Raw genomic sequence first — 19888 nt, forward strand, 5'->3', positions numbered from 1 at the left:
GAGCTACAATGACAAAAACAAACACGATACAAATAGCTGGATTACAATAGTTATAAAAGCTCATTAGAGCAGAAATAACTGAAGCAGCAGAGCTAGCTGTAGCACTGTTGGAAAACAGGATGCAGTATGAGCATATTCAGAGGCATATTTCTCTTCTTTTAGCTCCGTTTTGGTTGCCACTAACTTCTAAAATAAAAATCTGGCTCATTAGCTTCCAAATGCTCCATTATGTTCACCGACTAGTTCAGGTGCTGGGTTTTTCATAGCTCTTCCTATTAAATAAAATCTCCCGGATCAAAATGGGTTTGATGAGAGCGGTGAGAGTGAACCACAACAACCAAAACATTGAGCTAAAAATGCTAAAAATTATGGAAGCAAATGGGATGAAAAAAAAGTTTCTGTACTTCATTATAATGAGAAACTTTCTGTAAATAATGACTTTGTATCTCAAAAATAATGAGCATAGCATCACAAATTAATGAGAAATATTTTTCGAAATAATGACTTATTCATCTCGAAATAATGACTTAGTATGTGAAAATCATGATCTAGTATCTCCAAATGAAAAACTCATGATTTAGTATGTTTTGAGAAAGTTGATTTTTCTCCTTTTATTTAAAAAAACAAGTTTTATATTTGAAAGTACAAGCTAATTACTTTATCTAAAGTTTCTTATTATAATGACTTACAGGATCTTATTTTTTCATCACAAGGCTAAGCTTTAGTCTTTACTTTAACTGGCTGTGATGGGCTTCTACAATAAAAAGAAAAAGAAAAAGCTGAAAGCCTGGAGTGAGGGCAAATGTGGACTCAGCTGGTACCTCTCTGTGGGTTTGTCACTATGAGTGCTGCTTTTCATAAAACATATAGCTAACTGACCCATCTGTATTGCCTAAACAGTGATTAGTGCAGCTTTAAAAAATATTTTAAAAACTTGCCTATAATGAGATGTTTGGGTTGCCACATTGTGGCTAAATGTAACTAATGGTTTCATCGTTTTATCACTCATGAATGGTGCAATACTTTATTAAGACTCACTGAATGGATTTGTTTTTTTGGGGAAATGCCTGGAGGAGAAAATTACACTGATCATAAAGTCAATTAGTACAAGCCTACTTTCTCATACACTGTAATTTTGTCTTAGCTTAGCTGTTATTTTTGTTTTTTTCTTGGCTTTTTCATGCTTTATTTGATAGTGACAGAGAAAGAATTGGAAGAGGCAGACAGAGGGGAAGACATACAGCAAAGAGCCTGTTTACACTTGGTTAAAAATGTATCTTGGAAGATCGGATCACAAGTGGACAGATGAGACACATCTCTGTTTACACCTGTGAGTCTCCAAGGGTGTCCAGCTGACTGCTTCTGTTCAGATTTCATTGCTACCTATGCCACTTCTGTTAGAAGAAACAACAACATGAGTCGTCACGTTTTCTTTGGACTAAATCTTCTGCTTAAACGGAGATCAGACATCTGGTTTCACTTGCACCCCAACCACATACATCAGTGCTCCTCTCCATTTTTTGACCTTTGCCGTTCTGTCATCAAAACGACCAGCACAGGGCCTTGATGCATTGTTGACATATTCCTGTTACGTCCTTGTCGGGACGCATCAGCGTTTACACTACAGAATATATGCGGTCAAATGCGTTCTAGACCACCTCTACAAGTGGTTTGAGTGATCTAATCACAGTGCATCTTGGACCCTGTTACATTTGTATTTAGCGCTGAACACCTGTGATCCGATAAAACCAAGTGTAAACGGGCTCATTGGGACCTCGGACCCAATTTGATTTCAGGTCAACTGCGAAAAGGACTCAGCCTTAGCTTCACTGTAATAAATTATTCTGTAGTCATTTAATTTTACTTAATATATTTGATAAAATCTATTAAATATAAATGCGTCCTTGATTTTGAGGCAGTTGTTTAAGTAACTTTAATATAAAATGTTTGAGATAGAATCTACTTATTTTGATCACATTAAATATAATCGTTATGTGTTTGTAATTCTAAATCAAGAGAATTTTGAATGAATCCAACACAATATAATTAGTCCGTTTTTAATTGACAGGAACTTCCTGTTAAGTTGTTATTAACTCAACTTGTAACGTAGTTAGATTTAATAAATAATATTGCGTGCAATCTGTTGCCTCAATTTTACTGAGTAGCTATTGTTTATCTTTTTTACAGTGTTCTTCTTTATTCATTGAATGGAAATGTTCATCTACCTGCTTAATTTAAATCAATAAATAAGAAAATGAAACCTTAACACTGAAAACTGAAAAATGACGAACATTTGCGGATCAGTAACAGCGACGTGCTGATAAATGACCGTAAAAAAAACACTCGGCAGACGAATCTAAGCTCGCTGCAAACGCTACAGTTCATAACGCTCCAAGTTAAAAGAATCAAGGGCGCCTCTCTCCTGAACGGGGCAAGGTTAAGTTAGAGGTGACACACTTAAGTGAAGCACCGAGAGACTTCATAGTGAGTCTTAGATTACAAAACTGCCTGTTGTCTCTGCTGTGATTTCATAAGAGGCTTTGAGAAACATATCACTGTGTGAGTGTGTGTGTGTTCCTGTGTGTGTTGTGCTGTTACAACACTGATCTTCAGCACTGATCCAGAAGTCTGAGGGCAACAACACTTGTCATTAAAGGCATGTCATTCAGCACAGCGAAGAATCCTGTTTGTAAACAAAGCCATGGCAACGGCGGGACGCGCACTCTCTCACGCCATGTTCGCACGCACACACGCACACACACTCAAACAGCAGCAAAGCTTATTCTAAACTAGTCCCCATCTTGTCATCTGCCTGGATATGACCCAGAAATACAGTCACTGGAACAAATAGGCCACTGTCATATTAATCTCCACCTCTGTAAATTGATGGAAATATGATTTGGTGCGTTCACAGTACGCCATGTCTCCCTGCTTCCGCCTCTCTCGCTCTCCGTGTGTGTGTGTGTGTGTGTGTGTGTGTATATCTCTCCGTCTATCACTCACAACTTGACCTCCCCTTAACCAAAAACCCCTTGTCTTTTCTTCTTTCCCACAGCGAGAAGTGAGTAAAACATAATGCAACAAAAAGAAAGAAAGAATATCTCAGACCCTGTAATTGCACGCTGGATTCAAAAAGACATAAACAGGTAAAGGGAAAAAGAAAAAAGGAGTATTCACATGCAGATATTCTCAGTGAAAGAGCTTTGAATGGCGGAGTCTGACTGAAATTACAGAGATTCTGTAATTGCAGCTTCAGATAAAGCGCGGCGCTTGGCAGGTAGAGTAGGAGTCTGCAGAGATGTGCCCTCATTTCTACACCGACACGCCGCTCCTGCATGTGTGTGTGAGTCCTTTTTAAGCATTCATGCATGCTTGAGAGTGTGTGTGTGTGTGTGTGTGTCTGTGTTTGTTTGTGTGTCAGACATGCCCTGTGTGTGTTCGGAGGTGTGTGTGCGTGCGACAGAGGGGAATAGGTTTGAAGGGTTAATTAGCGTGCTGTCTTAAACGGTGTGCAGTGACAGGAAGACAAGACAGGCTGTCCTTGCCAAAATCACCTCTACACATGCTGCTCCACACACACACACACATATATATATATGTGCATATAACACAAAATGAGGACATACACTCATTCTCCCCCACTCAGCACCTCAGTGCCCATCTGAAGCACACACACACACACACACACACAGACACACACACACACACACACACACACAGACACACACACACACACAGACACACAGACACACACACACACACACACGCCTAAGTCAGTAAAGCCAAATCAGTTTTCCCGTTGCTACAGCAACAGCATACTTTTATGTCAACTGCAACCTAGTTACTATGGAGATATGTATACAAGAGAAACTCTGTGCCGTTGTAGTCAAGGGCCAGATGACAGCATAGCGTGAGGGTGTGTGCACAAACACACACCATGTCCTCTTCATCCTTCAACCATTTTGTTCCTCAACACACACACACACACACACACAGACACACACAGACACACAGACACACACACACACACACGAAAAGGAAGAGTTCAGGTTCACACGCTGGTCAAGGAAAGCATAAGAGCTCCCATATCCTCCAGTATAATCTCAATCAGCTAAACACGCAAAGCCAGCATTGATCCTCGCTGTTTGTCCCCCCCACCCCCAACACCCTCGGGCGAGATGAAATCTAAAGTCTGCTGGCATCTGTGTTATTAAATCCTCCAGTATTAATTTAGCACTAATTGAGTGAGGGATTCATTCCCCGTTTACCCCGAGTATTTAATGGAGTAAAATCTGGATAGGAGAGCCAGTATAAAAGACTGTATCAAGACTTAAATCAAAAGCGAAATGCTGTTCCCACTGGGGAAGCGCAGAACGTCTGAGTGAAAGAGAACTATGAAAGCAGAGATCATCAACTATTGATAAGGCCGAATCTGGTACAGCTGTAGACAAAATACAGAATATGTTTGACTTCAAGTTGGATATGCCTGCAAACCGCTGATAACTGTCTGGCTGTGAAACAACTTATAACCACACATGATAGAGGGAATAATGGGCCATGCACTGTGTTTACCATATTGCTGAAATTCAGAATATAATTTATGAAATTAATTGTAAAAAAAAAATCACTGCATTGGTCGTATTTCCAGCTGGGCATCATTTGGCATTTTAAAATGATGCCCAGTCCCTGAGTCGGTGGTTGCATCCAAACATGTTATTTAATATGCTAAAACAGTGTGTATGTCTGAAACTGTAATATTAAACCAGCAGTACATACTGCATACCATAGACCGCTTATGAGATCTCGTCACTCTAGTGTCACGCACGCCGATTGCAGAAGGAATCAGAAGTAGGCTTAAATCCATGACAATACTTTAATCACAGGAAGAGTTGTAATCTGTTTTGAACATGTTGTGTTTTGCGTTGGGCTGACAAACCAAAAAAGATACTATTAAAATCTGAATTTTTATACATATACATTGCATTATTATTTTTTACACTTACATATACATTATTTATACCTGCCTATCCCAGAGGGACAAGTTGCTATAATAGACAGCATTTTAACAGTTCAATAAAGAAAAAGTCCAGTGAGAAAGTAGGCTTTTTTTGCTAGCTTGTTTTCTCTGCGTGTTCTTGCTTTTTGTTTTTTTACTCAATGCTTCACCTGCATGTGCATGATCTTAGGGCTGGGCGATACATCGATATAATAAATATATCGATATATTTTTAAATGTGATATTGAATTAGATCATCACATATATCAATATAGTTCAATTTTTTTCTTTATTTATATATAAATGCTGCCCTTATTAGGGTTTGTCATATTTAGGTCTTTTGTTATGTTCGTTATTCTTCTCTCAAAAAAATATTTTTATTTCAGAAAAAGATTGGCCTATTTTATTTCATTTTTATTTAAGATATTTTTGTATTTAAATGTACACTTTATGGAGCTTTGATTTAAAAAAAAAAAAAAAAAGGTACTCGTGTTATACAGTACTTATGTTCACTTAAATAAATGGTTTTAATAAAACTACTTGTGACATGTCATATTTGGCTTTGACTGAACATTTGCTCTCACTTTGCGATAAAATTATTGGGATATATATCTTATATATCGATATTCAGCCTAAATATATCGAGATATGACTTTTGGTCCATATCGCCCAGCCCTACATGATCCTGATGTTTGCTTTTAATTCTCCATATGTAAATTTACAGTTTGAAATAAACAAAGATATTTATTTTTTTAAAAGACAGCTCAGTAACAGTACGTGCTCACTGTACACAACCAATTCGCTTGAACTTCCATCCTACTCAACTGCTGGAAACCGGCATGTGCAGTAAGCTGATGCTAGATTGTTAATGTACAGACAGACTCCCCACTCTGACAAAAGAACAATCCACTGAATGCCTTTCAAAATGTTTTAACAATACAGAGTAGCCTTTCGTTCTTTGACGATCCATCTTTAGCCGATTGCACAGAAATTATGAGACATCTAGCAGAAAACAGCCCACAACCAATTCAGCTAGATCACTAAATTAACATCATTGACAACAGCAAAAAAAAGGGGGGAAAAAATCCAGTGGAGGAATGTAACTAAGTACATTCACACCACTGCTGTACTTTACTGTACAAATTTGAGGTACATGTATGTTGCTTGAGTACTTGAATTTTACGTTTGTTTATACCTCTACTGCACTACATCTCACAGGTAAATATTGTTAGACTTCACAGATTCAAATAATCAAAAATATATATAAATCAACTAATCAATTGTGAGTATAAATATATATTAAGTGACCCTGAGGTATATAAAGTAGTTAAAATATGCACCACCTTTACCAGCTGCAGCATTTGTGATGCTTACACATGAATGTATCAATAATTATAATCCAATAAGCTCATATTCTAAAATGAGCTGTTCTGCATACTTGAGTACTTTTACCTTTGATACTGATTGTACTCTTACTGAAATAAGATTTTGTATGCAGGATTTTTACTTACTCCATTCAGCGTATTTTAAAAGGTTAAAGATTGTTTCCTGTTTCTAAATGTTTCTAAACTGTTTCTAAGTAAACTTGGTGTCCTATATAACTTCAATTTCGTTTTAAGCACTTTATTTAAAACCCAAGCATGAAACCATCACATCGATGTTTTTCAAGGATTTCCAACACCTCTAGGAACCCTGTTGTTTAATGATGTATTGACACTTTAATTTTGCAAATCAGCCAATTTTTAGGATTTCCTGTTAAAATAATAATACATTAACTGGAAAAAGAATCAGATCATTTTCGATGGATTACATCTCAGTACCACTTTGTTTTGTAATAGAAAAGTAAAAGTGTATGCACAGCCCTCAGCTTGAGGAACGGTAAATATTATAGAACATTTGTCCAGACAGCTGCTGATGTCCTTACCTGGCTCCGGTCTTTATCCACCTTCTTGAAGCACTTGTTGAGCGACAGATTGTGGCGCACTGAGTTCTTCCAGCCAGTGGGGGCACTTGCAAAGTAAGGGAAGTGCTCCAGGATCCAGCCGTAGATATCCTTCACTGGCAGCCGCTTGTTTGGCGCATCCTCGATGGCCATGAAGATCAGGCAGCTGAAGGAGTACGGCGGTTTTCTGTTGGCCCCTGCTGCCAAGTCGTACGCTGAATGCGCATCCCCGAGCAGGGGGTCGTCCGGGGAGGGAGACGAGGAGGATGGCGAGCGGGGGTGCTGACCGTCGGGGTCCTGCAGGGGGGAGACGCTACGCAGCCCCGAGTGGCTGAAACTGTTGAGGAGGTCGGTGCTCTCGTGGAGCCAGGAGAGGCTGGTGAGCTCCTCGTCCTCGGCCTTGGAGAAGGAGGCGGACAGGGACAGGGAGAGGTCGGCCGCCTCGGCCTCGGATGCTGCTGTGGCGGCGTCCCCCTGCCGGTACGGCGGGCTCATGCCCTGAGAAGCACTGGCTCCACTACTGGGGCTCTGGGCCTTCTTACTGGGGGGCATGGTGGGTCCCATCCAGCCCAGGGCTCACTCCTGCAGAGGGAGAGAGGGAGAGAAGAAAGAAACGAGGTCAGCTTGCAAAACACAGCTTGCTTCTCACACAAAGACTTCATTTTTGTTAAAGGCCAAAGGGTGGAGACACGCAACAAGATTTTGACCACATTCCCAATTAGGCCGTGTTAGATCTGAGGGGAAAAGTATACATCATCATTTTTCCCTGGGGCTTTTATCCACTTCTGACTGGGATGGCAAATTTAGTGCTTCATTGGTTGAGGAAATCTTGCCTTGTACAACCACCCTCTAATTACCAGCGTACCAGAAAAGTATTGACATAACATGGGGTTGCTGTCATAACATATGAATACTGTTAAAGGTCTAATAGTTGCTGGGTCACAGAGTTGACTCTGCTGCTTTGACATCTCTACAGCAGGAGCAATACATTCTTACTTGTCAGATATGACACAAGGTTAAGTTTAGGCAACAAAGCTACTTGGTTAAGGTTTGGGTAAAAGGTTTTGGGTTAATAACAACAAATTCTGTACTCAACTACTGGATGCATTGGTGACATTGGTGATGACGAAGAATATGACACAGAAGGTGACATATCTACGCACTTACTGACTTTACAGGTTAACTTAAAAAACAACATCGACCCTTGATTTCACAGGACATGAACACTGATCTCCTGAGTTTGGGGTTTGTTGGATCAATCCACTAGGGGTGAAAATTATCAGAAGGCCCACAATACAATTATTACGATACTAAAATCAATAAGATATTTTTGCAATAATAAATATTTTGCTATATGAAGAGCATTTAATACTTTTTTCTACTGCATATTTTGACCCAAAAGGAAAACTCTGTTTTGCGACAATTGAGTATGGAGTATACATTAAAGGCATTGTGGGTTTTTATGTGTTGTGCTGGTACAGAGCAGAGTGTTCTAAAACTAGCGCACATGTCATTTTAAATACATGTAAGGTTTGTTGTTGTAAAAAAAAAAAAAGGCTGCGGTTTCTATAGGTAACAAAAACTTGGTTTAGGGCAAAAAAACGTCCTGGTTAGCCGTTAGAAAAGACAGTTTAAACTGTAAAGAAAAGCACGTAAATGCTGGAAGTGAAATAGTTACATAAAAACATGAAGCACGGAAGTGATGATTGAATCACATCGTACACTTTTGTTTTCACATGTGAAATGTATATATACAGAACTGTGAAAAAGTTTTAGGCAGGTGTGAAAAATGCTGTAAAATAAGAATGCTTTCAAAAACAGAAATGTTAATAATTTATTTTTATCAATGAACTAAATGCATTTTCACACCTGCCTAAGACTTTTGTAGGATACTATATATATATATATATATATATATATATATATATACACACACACACACACACATATATATATATATACACACACGCACATATATATATATATATATATATATATATATATACAAACATAATATATATATTTATATTTCTCCATGGAAAAAAGAATAGATTCCACCCATATTGCCCAGCCATAAATAATAAAATATTGATACTTCAAACATAACAATACTATGCTGTATTGAATTTAACGGATCTTTGCCCTCTTTATATTATTTTCCTTGCTCTGATTGTCTCATAATAAAGCGAATGGGTTTACATTGGAGTAAAAAGAAAGAAAGGTGCATCTCATACAGACACTAAAGGCTGCCTTGTCCGTCCACATTTCCCACAGATGGGCACTGACCAAATGTCAGTATCTGACAAGGTGGGAGTGAGAACGGGTTGGAAACAGTCAAGCTTTGACCTGTGGATGAACAGGAATAAACCTGAATCACAGCATTACAAATAGTTAAGTGTCCAATGGTCAGACTTAGTTCCGCAGCAGGTTATCTGTGACCAGAGATGATCACAATCGGGAGACTTGCCAAGAAAAGAAAGAAACAACTTGGAGTGTGATTTCAAGTCCATCCCCGTTCTAATCAGACCATAATTCTCCGAACATAAGAGCAATGCTGTGCTCGTTAGATGCAGGCAGAGTGTGGTAATTGAAGGGGAACGAGTCTGACTATCACACCACAATCAGACGGCTCACAACCAGGGCCTTTGATTGTCCTCTAGCACAGACAGCTGTGGGAAGGACCCAGGCAGCAGCTACAGCTAAATGTAATCTGCTCCACTCGCCCTGTGAACACAGTCTGGACACAAATACACACATTCTCGCTAGGATGCACATGTGCTCACACACACACACACATACACACACATACACACCCACGCAGACACGTGCAAGTGGAATCCTAAATTTGCATGCACACACAAATTCTGGCAAACAGTCCAGACGGGGGTACAAAAAGGATACAAAACTAAAAGCATACACACATGGATGAACGCTCACACACATGCACACACACACACATACACACAGAGCAGAGAGCAGCGCCATTAGGACATGGGGATTAAATCCAGATATGTTCTGGCTGGCCCCTGTGTGGTGCGATCGCTCTCTAATCCAAGGTGATCATCGGCCGATCTGTCCCCTCACTCTGCGTGATTGACTGACAGCTGTCACCCATGGCATCCCGCTGTGCCGTGACAACTGTCAGTTCGCTACAGCTCCGGTCGCAGTGTCACCATGGCAACAGAGCCAAAACAACTCCTCTCTTGTTCTGGCAGGTTTTTTTTTTTCTTCTCCCCCCCTCTCTTCTCTGTGTCTGCTGTTCTCCCACCTATCCCCCCCTCACTTTTCTACCAGCGCCGACAACTCTGCTTAACAGTGTTGATAGGCTGTAGTGGAAGGACTGAGCTAAATATAGAATTGTGATGTATAGCTGCTGTGCTGTTGCTCCGCGTATAGTCGGCCAGCCTATAGTCACCCCCGCTGCTCCATCCGAACGCTCGGCGGAGCTGGATGTCTTTGATCACCTCTCCCGCTTCTTCCCTCCTCTCTTTTCACTTCTCACACTTCCTGACAGCACGCGCGCTCATTCAACAAGCTGTACCTGTCTGAGGCACGCCGTTGTTGCACCAATATTGACATTGAGCGTAATGAATTCAAATTGCCCTGGTGACGATAAGCTGAAAATAGTGAGCGCATAATCAAAGGGATGGGCGAGGTGGAAAGGGTGTTTGACAGGCTTTTCAAGGTGTGTGCGCGTGTCTTTGTATGAGTATTTATGCGTGTGTTTGACAGGCTTGTCAAGGTGTGTGTTTGTCTTAGGAAAGAAGGAAGTAAAGGGGCATCGTGGTGACATTGTTCCTGGTGGGAGTCCACTGGAATGCAGAGATGGCTCTGATGCTCTCTTTTCTCTCCATCTCCTCTTCCTCCTCCTTGTTATGTTGCCATAGCGGCAAGGGGGCCATGAAACATTACGGCTGACAGTAAAGTCATCTCATTTTACTGTTGCTATGACAACAAACTCCTCACTGTTGGTTGGGGCCAGCGCGAGCTGCCGCCCAAGCCTCGTGCCTGAGTGTGTGTATGAGAAGATGCCTCTGAGTGTGTGTGTGTGTGTGTGTGTGCCACCATGTCTCCCATGGGCTCTCATAAAGCTTAACACACTTGCTCAGCTCTAAACAAACTTTCATGCAACTTCTACAGCGGCCCCTCAGGACCAACTGCGAAAGGACAAAGGCAGATATCGCTCAAGTTCAGACTAAATGATGCCTGCTGTGTGTGTGTGTGAATGTGTTTGAGTGTGTGTGTGTGAGAAGCATCCTCACATTTGTTTGACAGATGGGACTGTGCTATTCTCTCTGTCTTCTTCATTCTCTGGATCGCTTTTGTGTTTGCATGCTTTGTTTTGATTTGTGTTCGTCTCTGTTTGGCATGTCCACATTTGGCTTAGCGTGTGTGCATGTGTTTTTTTTCCCCACCCAGTGTTTGTGTGTGTTTGCATCGGACTGTAAGTATGCCGCCTATAAGTACTCTCCATCTAAGTGCCTGTGCATATCAATGCGATTTAAAGCAGCTGTAATCTGTATGGTGTTTCTCTGTTCTAACTGTGACCGTGGCACCACACCGGCTCTGTTTGCACTCTGATAACATGGACTTTAAAAAAGCTCCACTCAATTAGAGTAAATGGCTTTCTCCGTTTGAAACACCATTCTTGAATGCTTAGAGGTTGGTGGTACACTTTAGTCGGATTGTTTATATTATTATGCGGGCCATGAATATAGGTTTCATGAGACTCTGACAGGTAACAAAGGCTGGAAATTACAGTGGGAACTGTGTTGAACATTCAAACTTCCTCAGACTCCACAAGTGAAACAGCTCTATATTCATTGACAAAATATTATGAATGACAGAGGAAAATGATAATCTACAATGACTTGGAAATAAATCATTTTTTAAAGTGATTTATTGGGCAAAAACATCACATTTACTGCTTTTGCTGATGATGAAGATGTTGTCTAGGGGTGGGCCAATTATTAGGGATATGGCCAATTTTTTTTTATCAACATAATGGTTTATATCACAGTAGAGTAATTGCTCTGTGAATTCAATTAAGGCACGGCTTAAAATGACCATACAAATCTTTGAATTTGATTATTTTCTTATTTGGAACTTCCATACTAAAGTCTGGCAGCAAAAGTTGCAAATAACTTTTTTTTTACCTCTCATTAGAGACCACTTAAGTTAAAAACCAAAAAACTTAATTTTACCCTAAATTGAAGCTTTAAGGTTTGTGAAAGAGCATAACTTCAAGTGTCACAGGTTTCAAGGTTAACAGGTTGCCTAATCCTGCTCTGTATTTTTTTAACTTTACTCTTTTTATTTTCCAAAATCATGCAAAATTTACAGGATTACATGACAACAAAGGACCATGTAAGAATACAAGTCACATCACCCAACCCTAATATTAGATTGCGATTAAGCCTCATATATGCATTTCGCCACATTTTACCATTTATTTGACTTTGACAAAACAATTCTGACTCAAGTTCCATTGACTTCATTTTTCTGTAAAGTTCAATCATATCGGATGGTCTTCATCCCCCAGAATGAGTTTGCAAAGCTGTCATGGAGTTGAATCGTGGGTGCCAGAACAGCTGTTACGTTTTTATCCATAGAGTTGGCCACAATGTTGGCTTAACAATTAAAGGACAAATTCAACATTTTGAGTTAGTCGCTATCTTGTCGAGAGTTAGATGAAAAAATCGATACCACTCTCGTGTGTGCTGTATCAAGCCATCACCAGCAGCCAGTTGGCTTAGTCTTCAGTGGTTGCCTGGCAACCTCACAATGAGGACAAGACAGGGAGTGACTGCACCTGGCCAAGAAATAGTCTGGCACATAACCCGGTATAAAAAACCACAAGTTGCCATTTTTACACTTTGGTTTTTGTATTAATTAAATAAACAAGATATGACGTGTTAATTGGTGAGCTTTAGAGGTGCTGGGAGGCAGATACTGTCTCCTTTAAAGCGATTTCTCATCAGTGCAATGCAAAAGTGTGTTGTGGAAACAGGGAAAATCTGCATGTGAAATTTTCAGCAAGACAACTATGCACACAGGGTGCAAATTATCCGCAGCGATGCATTCCATTTTCTGCTCCGAACAACAAAAACCTATCCAGACAGAGAAACTCCTGTATATGCTTTGGGATACTATGATAATGGTATTGTAGCTGATTAGTACAGAGCAAATAGCTAGCCTCAACAGCTAGCGTAGAAATTTTTGTTAGTATGTGTAGTGATACATTGGCATCTTTACAGTATACCGGCTGCTGGGTTATCTTAAGCCATATTATCCTTTATTTGGTTGTTGAGTTAGTTGTCGCTGTGTCTGTCGTACAATACTGGTTCATTGTTCCTTTATTCATTATCCTAAACTGCTTTTGCAGAACCAATCCCAGCTGACATTGGGTGAGAGGCAGGGTACACCCTGGACAGGTTGCCTGACTATCACAGGGCCGACACAGAGACAGACAACCAATCACACTCTCATTCACTCCTACGGGAAATTTAGAGTCACCGATATGGGACGAAGCTGGAGGACCCAGAGAGAACCTACACTGACACGGGGAGAACATGAAAACTCCACACAGAAGAGGTGCAGCTGGATTAAAACCTGTGACCCTCTTGCTGTGAGGTGACAGTGCTAACCAGCAAACTAGCTATGACCTATAATGGAGGTATGATATCAGTTAGTCAAAATATTTTTCCCCGCTTACGAATGTTACAGTAACTAACAACTGAGCAAACTCCATACACTGATGAAGGCCATGTGATGCAGTTAAAGATTCTACAAAATGCAAGGAGAATTTTTGTGAAACCACAATTTCCAAGATCAAGAATTGGCTCTAAGTTTATTTTTAAAGAACCACAAACACATTTAACAAACCAATAATAAAAGTAAAAGACAAAAGCCAGAGTCCTTCTATCTCCTTAGAATTATTAATGGACTCACTGCATTCTGCATCACTATATTTTAAAAAAGGCCCAATTTTGAAGTAGTGCATCTACATAAAACTTTCATAATTTTCACCCAATCTTCTATTAAAAAAGTAAACCACAAAACAAAATCTAGGCTATATGTATATTTTCCCAGGATTCCCTTTGGTTTGTCTTACGGTTCTCATTGTGAGTGTGCTGCTTGGCTCCAGCTGTATTGAGCCACAGCTGACAATGCAAAAGCAAACATTTTTAAAAAACAATAAACTCTGTTGTCATCTGCATAAAATAATAAAGGGGTAATACATAGTGCTGTTTCAAGATGATCCAAGCACAGATTAAAAGTTGTCAAAGATCATTTTTTGGCAATCAACATTAAAATTTAAAGGTTTTTAAAGATAACCAAAATGGATGAGACTAAAAAACAAAAAATATGAAGAATGTTATTGACTTGGATACAACCCTGCTGACCTCCGGTCGGCTCGAAACGCTCCGAGCTCTTTGTGGCTGGAGGCAGAGGCCACCAGTGTTTACATGGAGGGGAGAAGGTTAACAAACCCCTCTGAGAGTGGAGAGGTTGAAGGCTAATTCATGTGCTCTAATTGACAGTGAAATCATCTTACACTGCATTCATGCTCTCGCAGATACTTGTCTAAATCACATGCCACATTTACGTAATCCTCAAAAGATCTTCATTCCCTGTTGGCAGCTTTTGCTGTCTGACTTGCGGCCGTTTTTTTGTGAGCCGAAGCCAGAAGAAACATTTCAATAAAGCACTTCATTTCACTGTCTTGTACTGGAGCCGGCTGCAATATTAGCCAAACTGACTTTCAGAGAAATCCCCAAGTCATCAACTTACAGAACCCCCAAAAACCACATCAATGCAGGAATATTAAAATAAAACCAAGATAGGCTTATGACATGCTGTCAGCAGCGCATTTATGCTCTGCTCCGGGCCTCGGCGGACTGAAGCGACTATTACAACTTTGTCAGTTTGATCACGGCTCGTGACATATGTTGCATGTCACATCCTCCTGCTCCTCGCTTTCCTGTCAGTCTTCACTATACAGCCCAATAAAGCCAGTGCCATGAAAATAATCCCCCTACCCCAGAATGGAGTAGTAATAGTAGTGTAGGAGATAGCAGCGAAGAATGCAATAGTAGCTGGTAGGAGTTATTACTTTGCAGAGGGGTGAGCTGAACCTTGTGGCTCCTCTGGCCACAGTGATAAAGCAGAGAGTCAGATGCACCGAGGCAAAACTAATCTGGAGTTTTGATGACAAAAGGACGACCTTTATCCCTCCTACACATTCGCTGGATGGATGGAAAGGGAGAGGAAGACCAACAGAGAGAAGGAGAAAATGAGAACTCTCTCAGAGACTGGAAAATAATAACTTCTGCTACATATATGTCAACACTGGTTGGATGAAGCCTTGTGATGTTCTCCATTTTCAGCCCATGAAATTGTCCCCCCTCCTCCTTCTGTATTTCCTGCTTTTCCCTAACGACAAATGTCAGGATTCCAGAGGGCTTTAAGGAAGCGAAGCAGGACCAATCACATCCTATGAGGTCTGACTGTGTCTTCCTTTTATATCATCCGCAGTAGCAAAGAGTTATGGAATAGAGGTCAGGGGTCAGGGTGTCCCAGAGGACTGCTCCTGACCCCTTGGTCCTGGCTGCTGCTCTCGGGCCTGCTTGGTCGCACACGCACACACACACACACACACACACACACACACACACACACACACACACACACGAACGTGCATTCAGACATACACAAACACACAGGCTTTGATTGCCTTTTCCTCTGAGGATGAATTTGGTCTGTGCAGAGGACGTCACTTCACCACACTGGACTGGTTTAAACTTGAAAAGCAGACACTCAAACAGCAGCTTCCCTCTTTTGTATCACAATCACTGTAAATTATAAACTATAAGTTAATTTTGATTTTATTCTTCTCTGACCGATAGCTGACGCTCGTTAAGCAATCAATTAAAAGTTAATAGAGAACTAAGTCTCCATCCAAGTGCAAACCTCCGGGTCTGAAAAATAAAGCCAATGTGGTAGTGCCATAAACGTGTTTTCTATCTAACGGCCAGCAGAGGGCGACTCCACTGGCTGCAAAAAGAAATTAAATGTCTATGAGAACATCACCCTAATTCTCACTTGATTTATAACCTCAATAAAAAAATTCCGAATACGTTTATGGTCTCAAACACTAGTGCCAGGTTTTATTTTTTACGCTGACAGGTTGCTATCATGCCAACCAGGGCATTTTTTTTTACTTTTAACACACAATAACCATTTCATTGTGTTTTCAGTTCATGAAAGTTAACTGGAACATTGAAGTTGCCCTCTAAGGACTTTGATGTTTATTTTGAATTACAGAAGCACCATCCTAACCAAGCTAGCTAGCTGTCACTGGCATTAGCTGAGAACATAGCATCCTCTCGGCTGCCATATTTGTTTTTCAAGCTCCAGCAAAACGTGTGCAGTTACATGTGTTGACCCCATGAATTGCATTTACTTTAAAGAAAGACAAACAAAATATATTATTTTTAGAAATGTGCTTAACTGATCATATTAATCAGTCAGTAAACAGTTAATTATTAACACACCTATGTTGGACAGTTGATCAGACAAACCAAGCAATTTGAAAAAATGCCACCATTGGCTCTGGAAAATTAAACAATCCATTGATCAATCAGGTAATAATTGAGGTATGAGATGCTACTCTGTTATAATACACATTGTACAAAGTACAGGTAAAGCCGAAATGTATATAGGGTAATAGACACTTAATTATTGGGGTTTGCTTTAAAATGGGTCAAGGCTCTTGCTTTACACCCTAAACATAAGTTTGAGTACAGAGTCTGTCTTACCAGAGGATTAAACATTGCCCCTCTGTCTATTGGCAAACCAACTAAGCAGATAATAAGCACATAATATACAGTATATTTAGGGGAACTGAGTCCCAGAACTTTCAAACTGAAAAATGATAGCACAAAAAACACATCAATGGGGCCACTGCTTATGCTGTAAGAAGAGCACTGTACTGTTTCACAAAAAAGCAGCATGTACTCACACTGTAACTAAGAGGCAAAAGCTCAGAAAAGACATGTGTAATGTATGGTGCAAGGAAATCAAATATTGCCAGTGAATAATTCAAGACGGCACACACGCAGACACACACACACACAGCCTCCGTCCTCCAAAGTAGGCTAACCAACAAAGCAAACAGACATTTGCATCAGGCAAACACAGAGTAAGTTTGGTATGATTCATCAGCAGCCAGCGATCATGAAGTCACGCTCATCCTCGCTCTCTGAGGATGGCGAACAATCAGACGTACACACACACACATGCAGACACACCAACTGAGGTTGCGAATGTGGACGCTTGAAGGTGACTTGTGTGTGTGTGTGTGCGCAGCCCGGAGGTCCCTTGGTAGAGTGCAGGGTGTGTGTGTGTGTGTGTGTGTGTGTGGTAGACTGACTGCAACAGTCAGGTCAAGCTTAAAAAAAGCCCAGGCTCAGGGCTCCAGACTTCCAATGGTAATGGCCGTGACACACCACATGCAATCACACGTTCGTGCACGCTCACTCAGTTACTCGCTCGCTCGGTTGCTCATTCGGTCAGTCTTTTATTTTCTCAGTCACTCAGTTCAGGTCAAGTCAGTGCGCTCCCCCGGTGTGGCATTCAGCATATGCTTGTGCTACAAAATAACATAACCACTACTACTGCCGGATGCCAATAGGGTCAGTTTCTGCTTTGGATCCCAAACTGCTAAAATACCAACATCTGCAAAGCTAACAGGCTAATGAATCTGTTATTGAATCATCTGTCTCTCCTTCAGCAAAGAGCAATTAATGTACAACACATGCAAGTCGCAGGACTCTCATTTTTACCCAGCACTGATCATTGCTGTTGCCGGTTAAAATGACAAATGTAGCCAAAAGGCCCGAACGAAACTCTCGGCTGTTGTCTAATTAATGTGCTCTTGCAAGCCGGAGGGTGTACTGCGCTAAAGATCATTTGTTAGAGAATGAAACAGAATTCTCTAGAACCATTTTATGATTGTGGACCGTGTTTTGGCAGTTCCAACAAGACCAACAGAGTGATGAGGCTCCTCAGCTGGATTTAAAGGCAACTTTCAACATTTTGGAAAATAATATAGTTATATTTTCATTCAGTGCAGAACTGGGGCCATGAGGCAATTAGATTAGCTTAGCATTAGCATGTTGTATCTCGGAAATTGAATCCAAATACAAACAAATGTAAGAATGAGAATTTGTTTGTGGGGATTTATGCCCCCTTTATCGCTGGCTGGTTGACGCAAAATGCATTAGTTCCAAAGTGGCTGTGAGGGAAATTCACCACAGCCTCTATAACTCTCGTATACTGCAAAATAAGAGAGCTTTCCGTAGCAGAGATAGACTTCATCAGCATTGTGCAAACCCATTTGGCAAAAGATGTTCATGTAAAAGTCTACTTCATCTTTATTGCTAAACTAAGCTAACCAACTCCCAGCTATAGTTCCATACTGAACACGCAGACATGAGACATCTTTCAAACACTCTCTTCAAACTAAGGAGAGTGTACAAGAAATAAGCTTTACCATATTATTTCATATAGACTATTATTTGGCTGTATTGCAAGAAAACATGCTATATCATACAATGTATCAGTACTGAAATACAAAATTACCTATGTTGAGATAGAAGGTTTTGGCCATATTGCCCAGCCCTAGAGCTAAATCTCCAGTCTGACAACCATTATACCACTGAAGAAGAAGTGTTGGAATAATAAGAGCGGCGGTCAAACCTCAAATTGTGAAAAACAAAGTAGAAAACAATGGAAATCTGACATTTCTGTTTGCTTTATGTATTACTGTGAAGAAGGTTCCATCAGATCTGTGTGGAGTGATGAGGAGCCTGTTTAAAATTGGTTATTTTTTCATTTCTCGTCACATGTTTATTTACGTAAGATTAACTCGCCAAATCGGTTTCCATGCCACTTTGTCCTATTTAGCTTGAGCCAACTTTTCAACCACCGTCAAATGTAAAACTTTTTTTGTGATACTTAATTTATTTTTATTTTTTTTTTCTGCATTTCCACAGGTATTTTAACGCAAAAAACTTGAAAATGTGCACAAAAACAGGTGGATGGGAACACACCTACTGATAAAAAGATAACACTTAATCCCTCCCACCTTCCTCCTCCTCTCCTCCTTCGCCCAGTCCCTCACTCACTCCCTCTAAGGCCTCCCTGTCTTTTCTCTTTGACAGTGAGCAGGTCCCTCTTGGCGCTCTGTGCTCTTTTACAATATTGTGGGAAAGGAGAGAGAGAGAGAGAGAGAGAGAAAAAGAAAGAGAGAGGGAGACTGCCAGAAACACTATACGATATCAAAGTGGCCACTGCACAGCCAAAAGAGCTTTGATAGCAGGCAGGGAGGGGTGCGGGTCAGAGAAACGCAAGGAGAAAGCCTCGTGAACTGTTTAAAGAGGGGAGTGTGATCTATCGGGATCCCCACATTGAGGGGAGAGTGGGGTGGGTGAAGCTTTGAGGTAGTGAGTGTTTTTTTTCTGCTGGATGTCCTGCAGTCAAAAAAGGGGGGAAAATTAAGCAGGGCTCCCTCTCTGTGTCTGTCTGTCTCCCTCTTTCTCTTTCCCCTCTGGCTTTTCCACTTATCTTTAACAAACAGCAGCTCAGGCTCTCAGCCACTGGCCGACAGTTTGTCCCGACAACAAAAAACCATGGCAACAACCACTGGAAGAGCCTGTCCGGTTCCAAAGGTCCGCCCTCTCTGGCTCCTCCGACTCGCTCTGCTCTTTGAGCCTTGTGCAGATTTGGCTGAAATAGTAGATTGGAATCAATAAGCAAATGAGCTAAAACTTGGTAAGAGAAGTTTGTGATCACGTAACTGCGCAGTCTCATGTTTGGTTGAGAAAGCATATCAAGATTGAAGAGTTGATTAGATCACCTTTGGCAGAGAAAGGCGATCGGAGCAC

The 19888-nt window shown here is 40.8% G+C and overlaps 1 protein-coding gene across 1 annotated transcript in view; it reads right to left on the bottom strand.

Moving 5' to 3' along the window:
- The window catches only part of ches1 (checkpoint suppressor 1), a 71954-nt gene that overhangs the window by 31720 nt on the left and 20346 nt on the right, over positions 1–19888 (bottom strand). Inside the window, exon 2 of the mRNA XM_059355955.1 lies at positions 6921–7520. Coding sequence (XP_059211938.1) covers positions 6921–7502 — 582 coding nt within the window. The 5' untranslated portion in view covers positions 7503–7520. The remainder of the gene's footprint in view (positions 1–6920; positions 7521–19888) is intronic.

The sequence above is a fragment of the Centropristis striata genome, chromosome 18, assembly GCF_030273125.1.
Source record: "Centropristis striata isolate RG_2023a ecotype Rhode Island chromosome 18, C.striata_1.0, whole genome shotgun sequence".
Classification (NCBI taxonomy): domain Eukaryota; kingdom Metazoa; phylum Chordata; class Actinopteri; order Perciformes; family Serranidae; genus Centropristis; species Centropristis striata.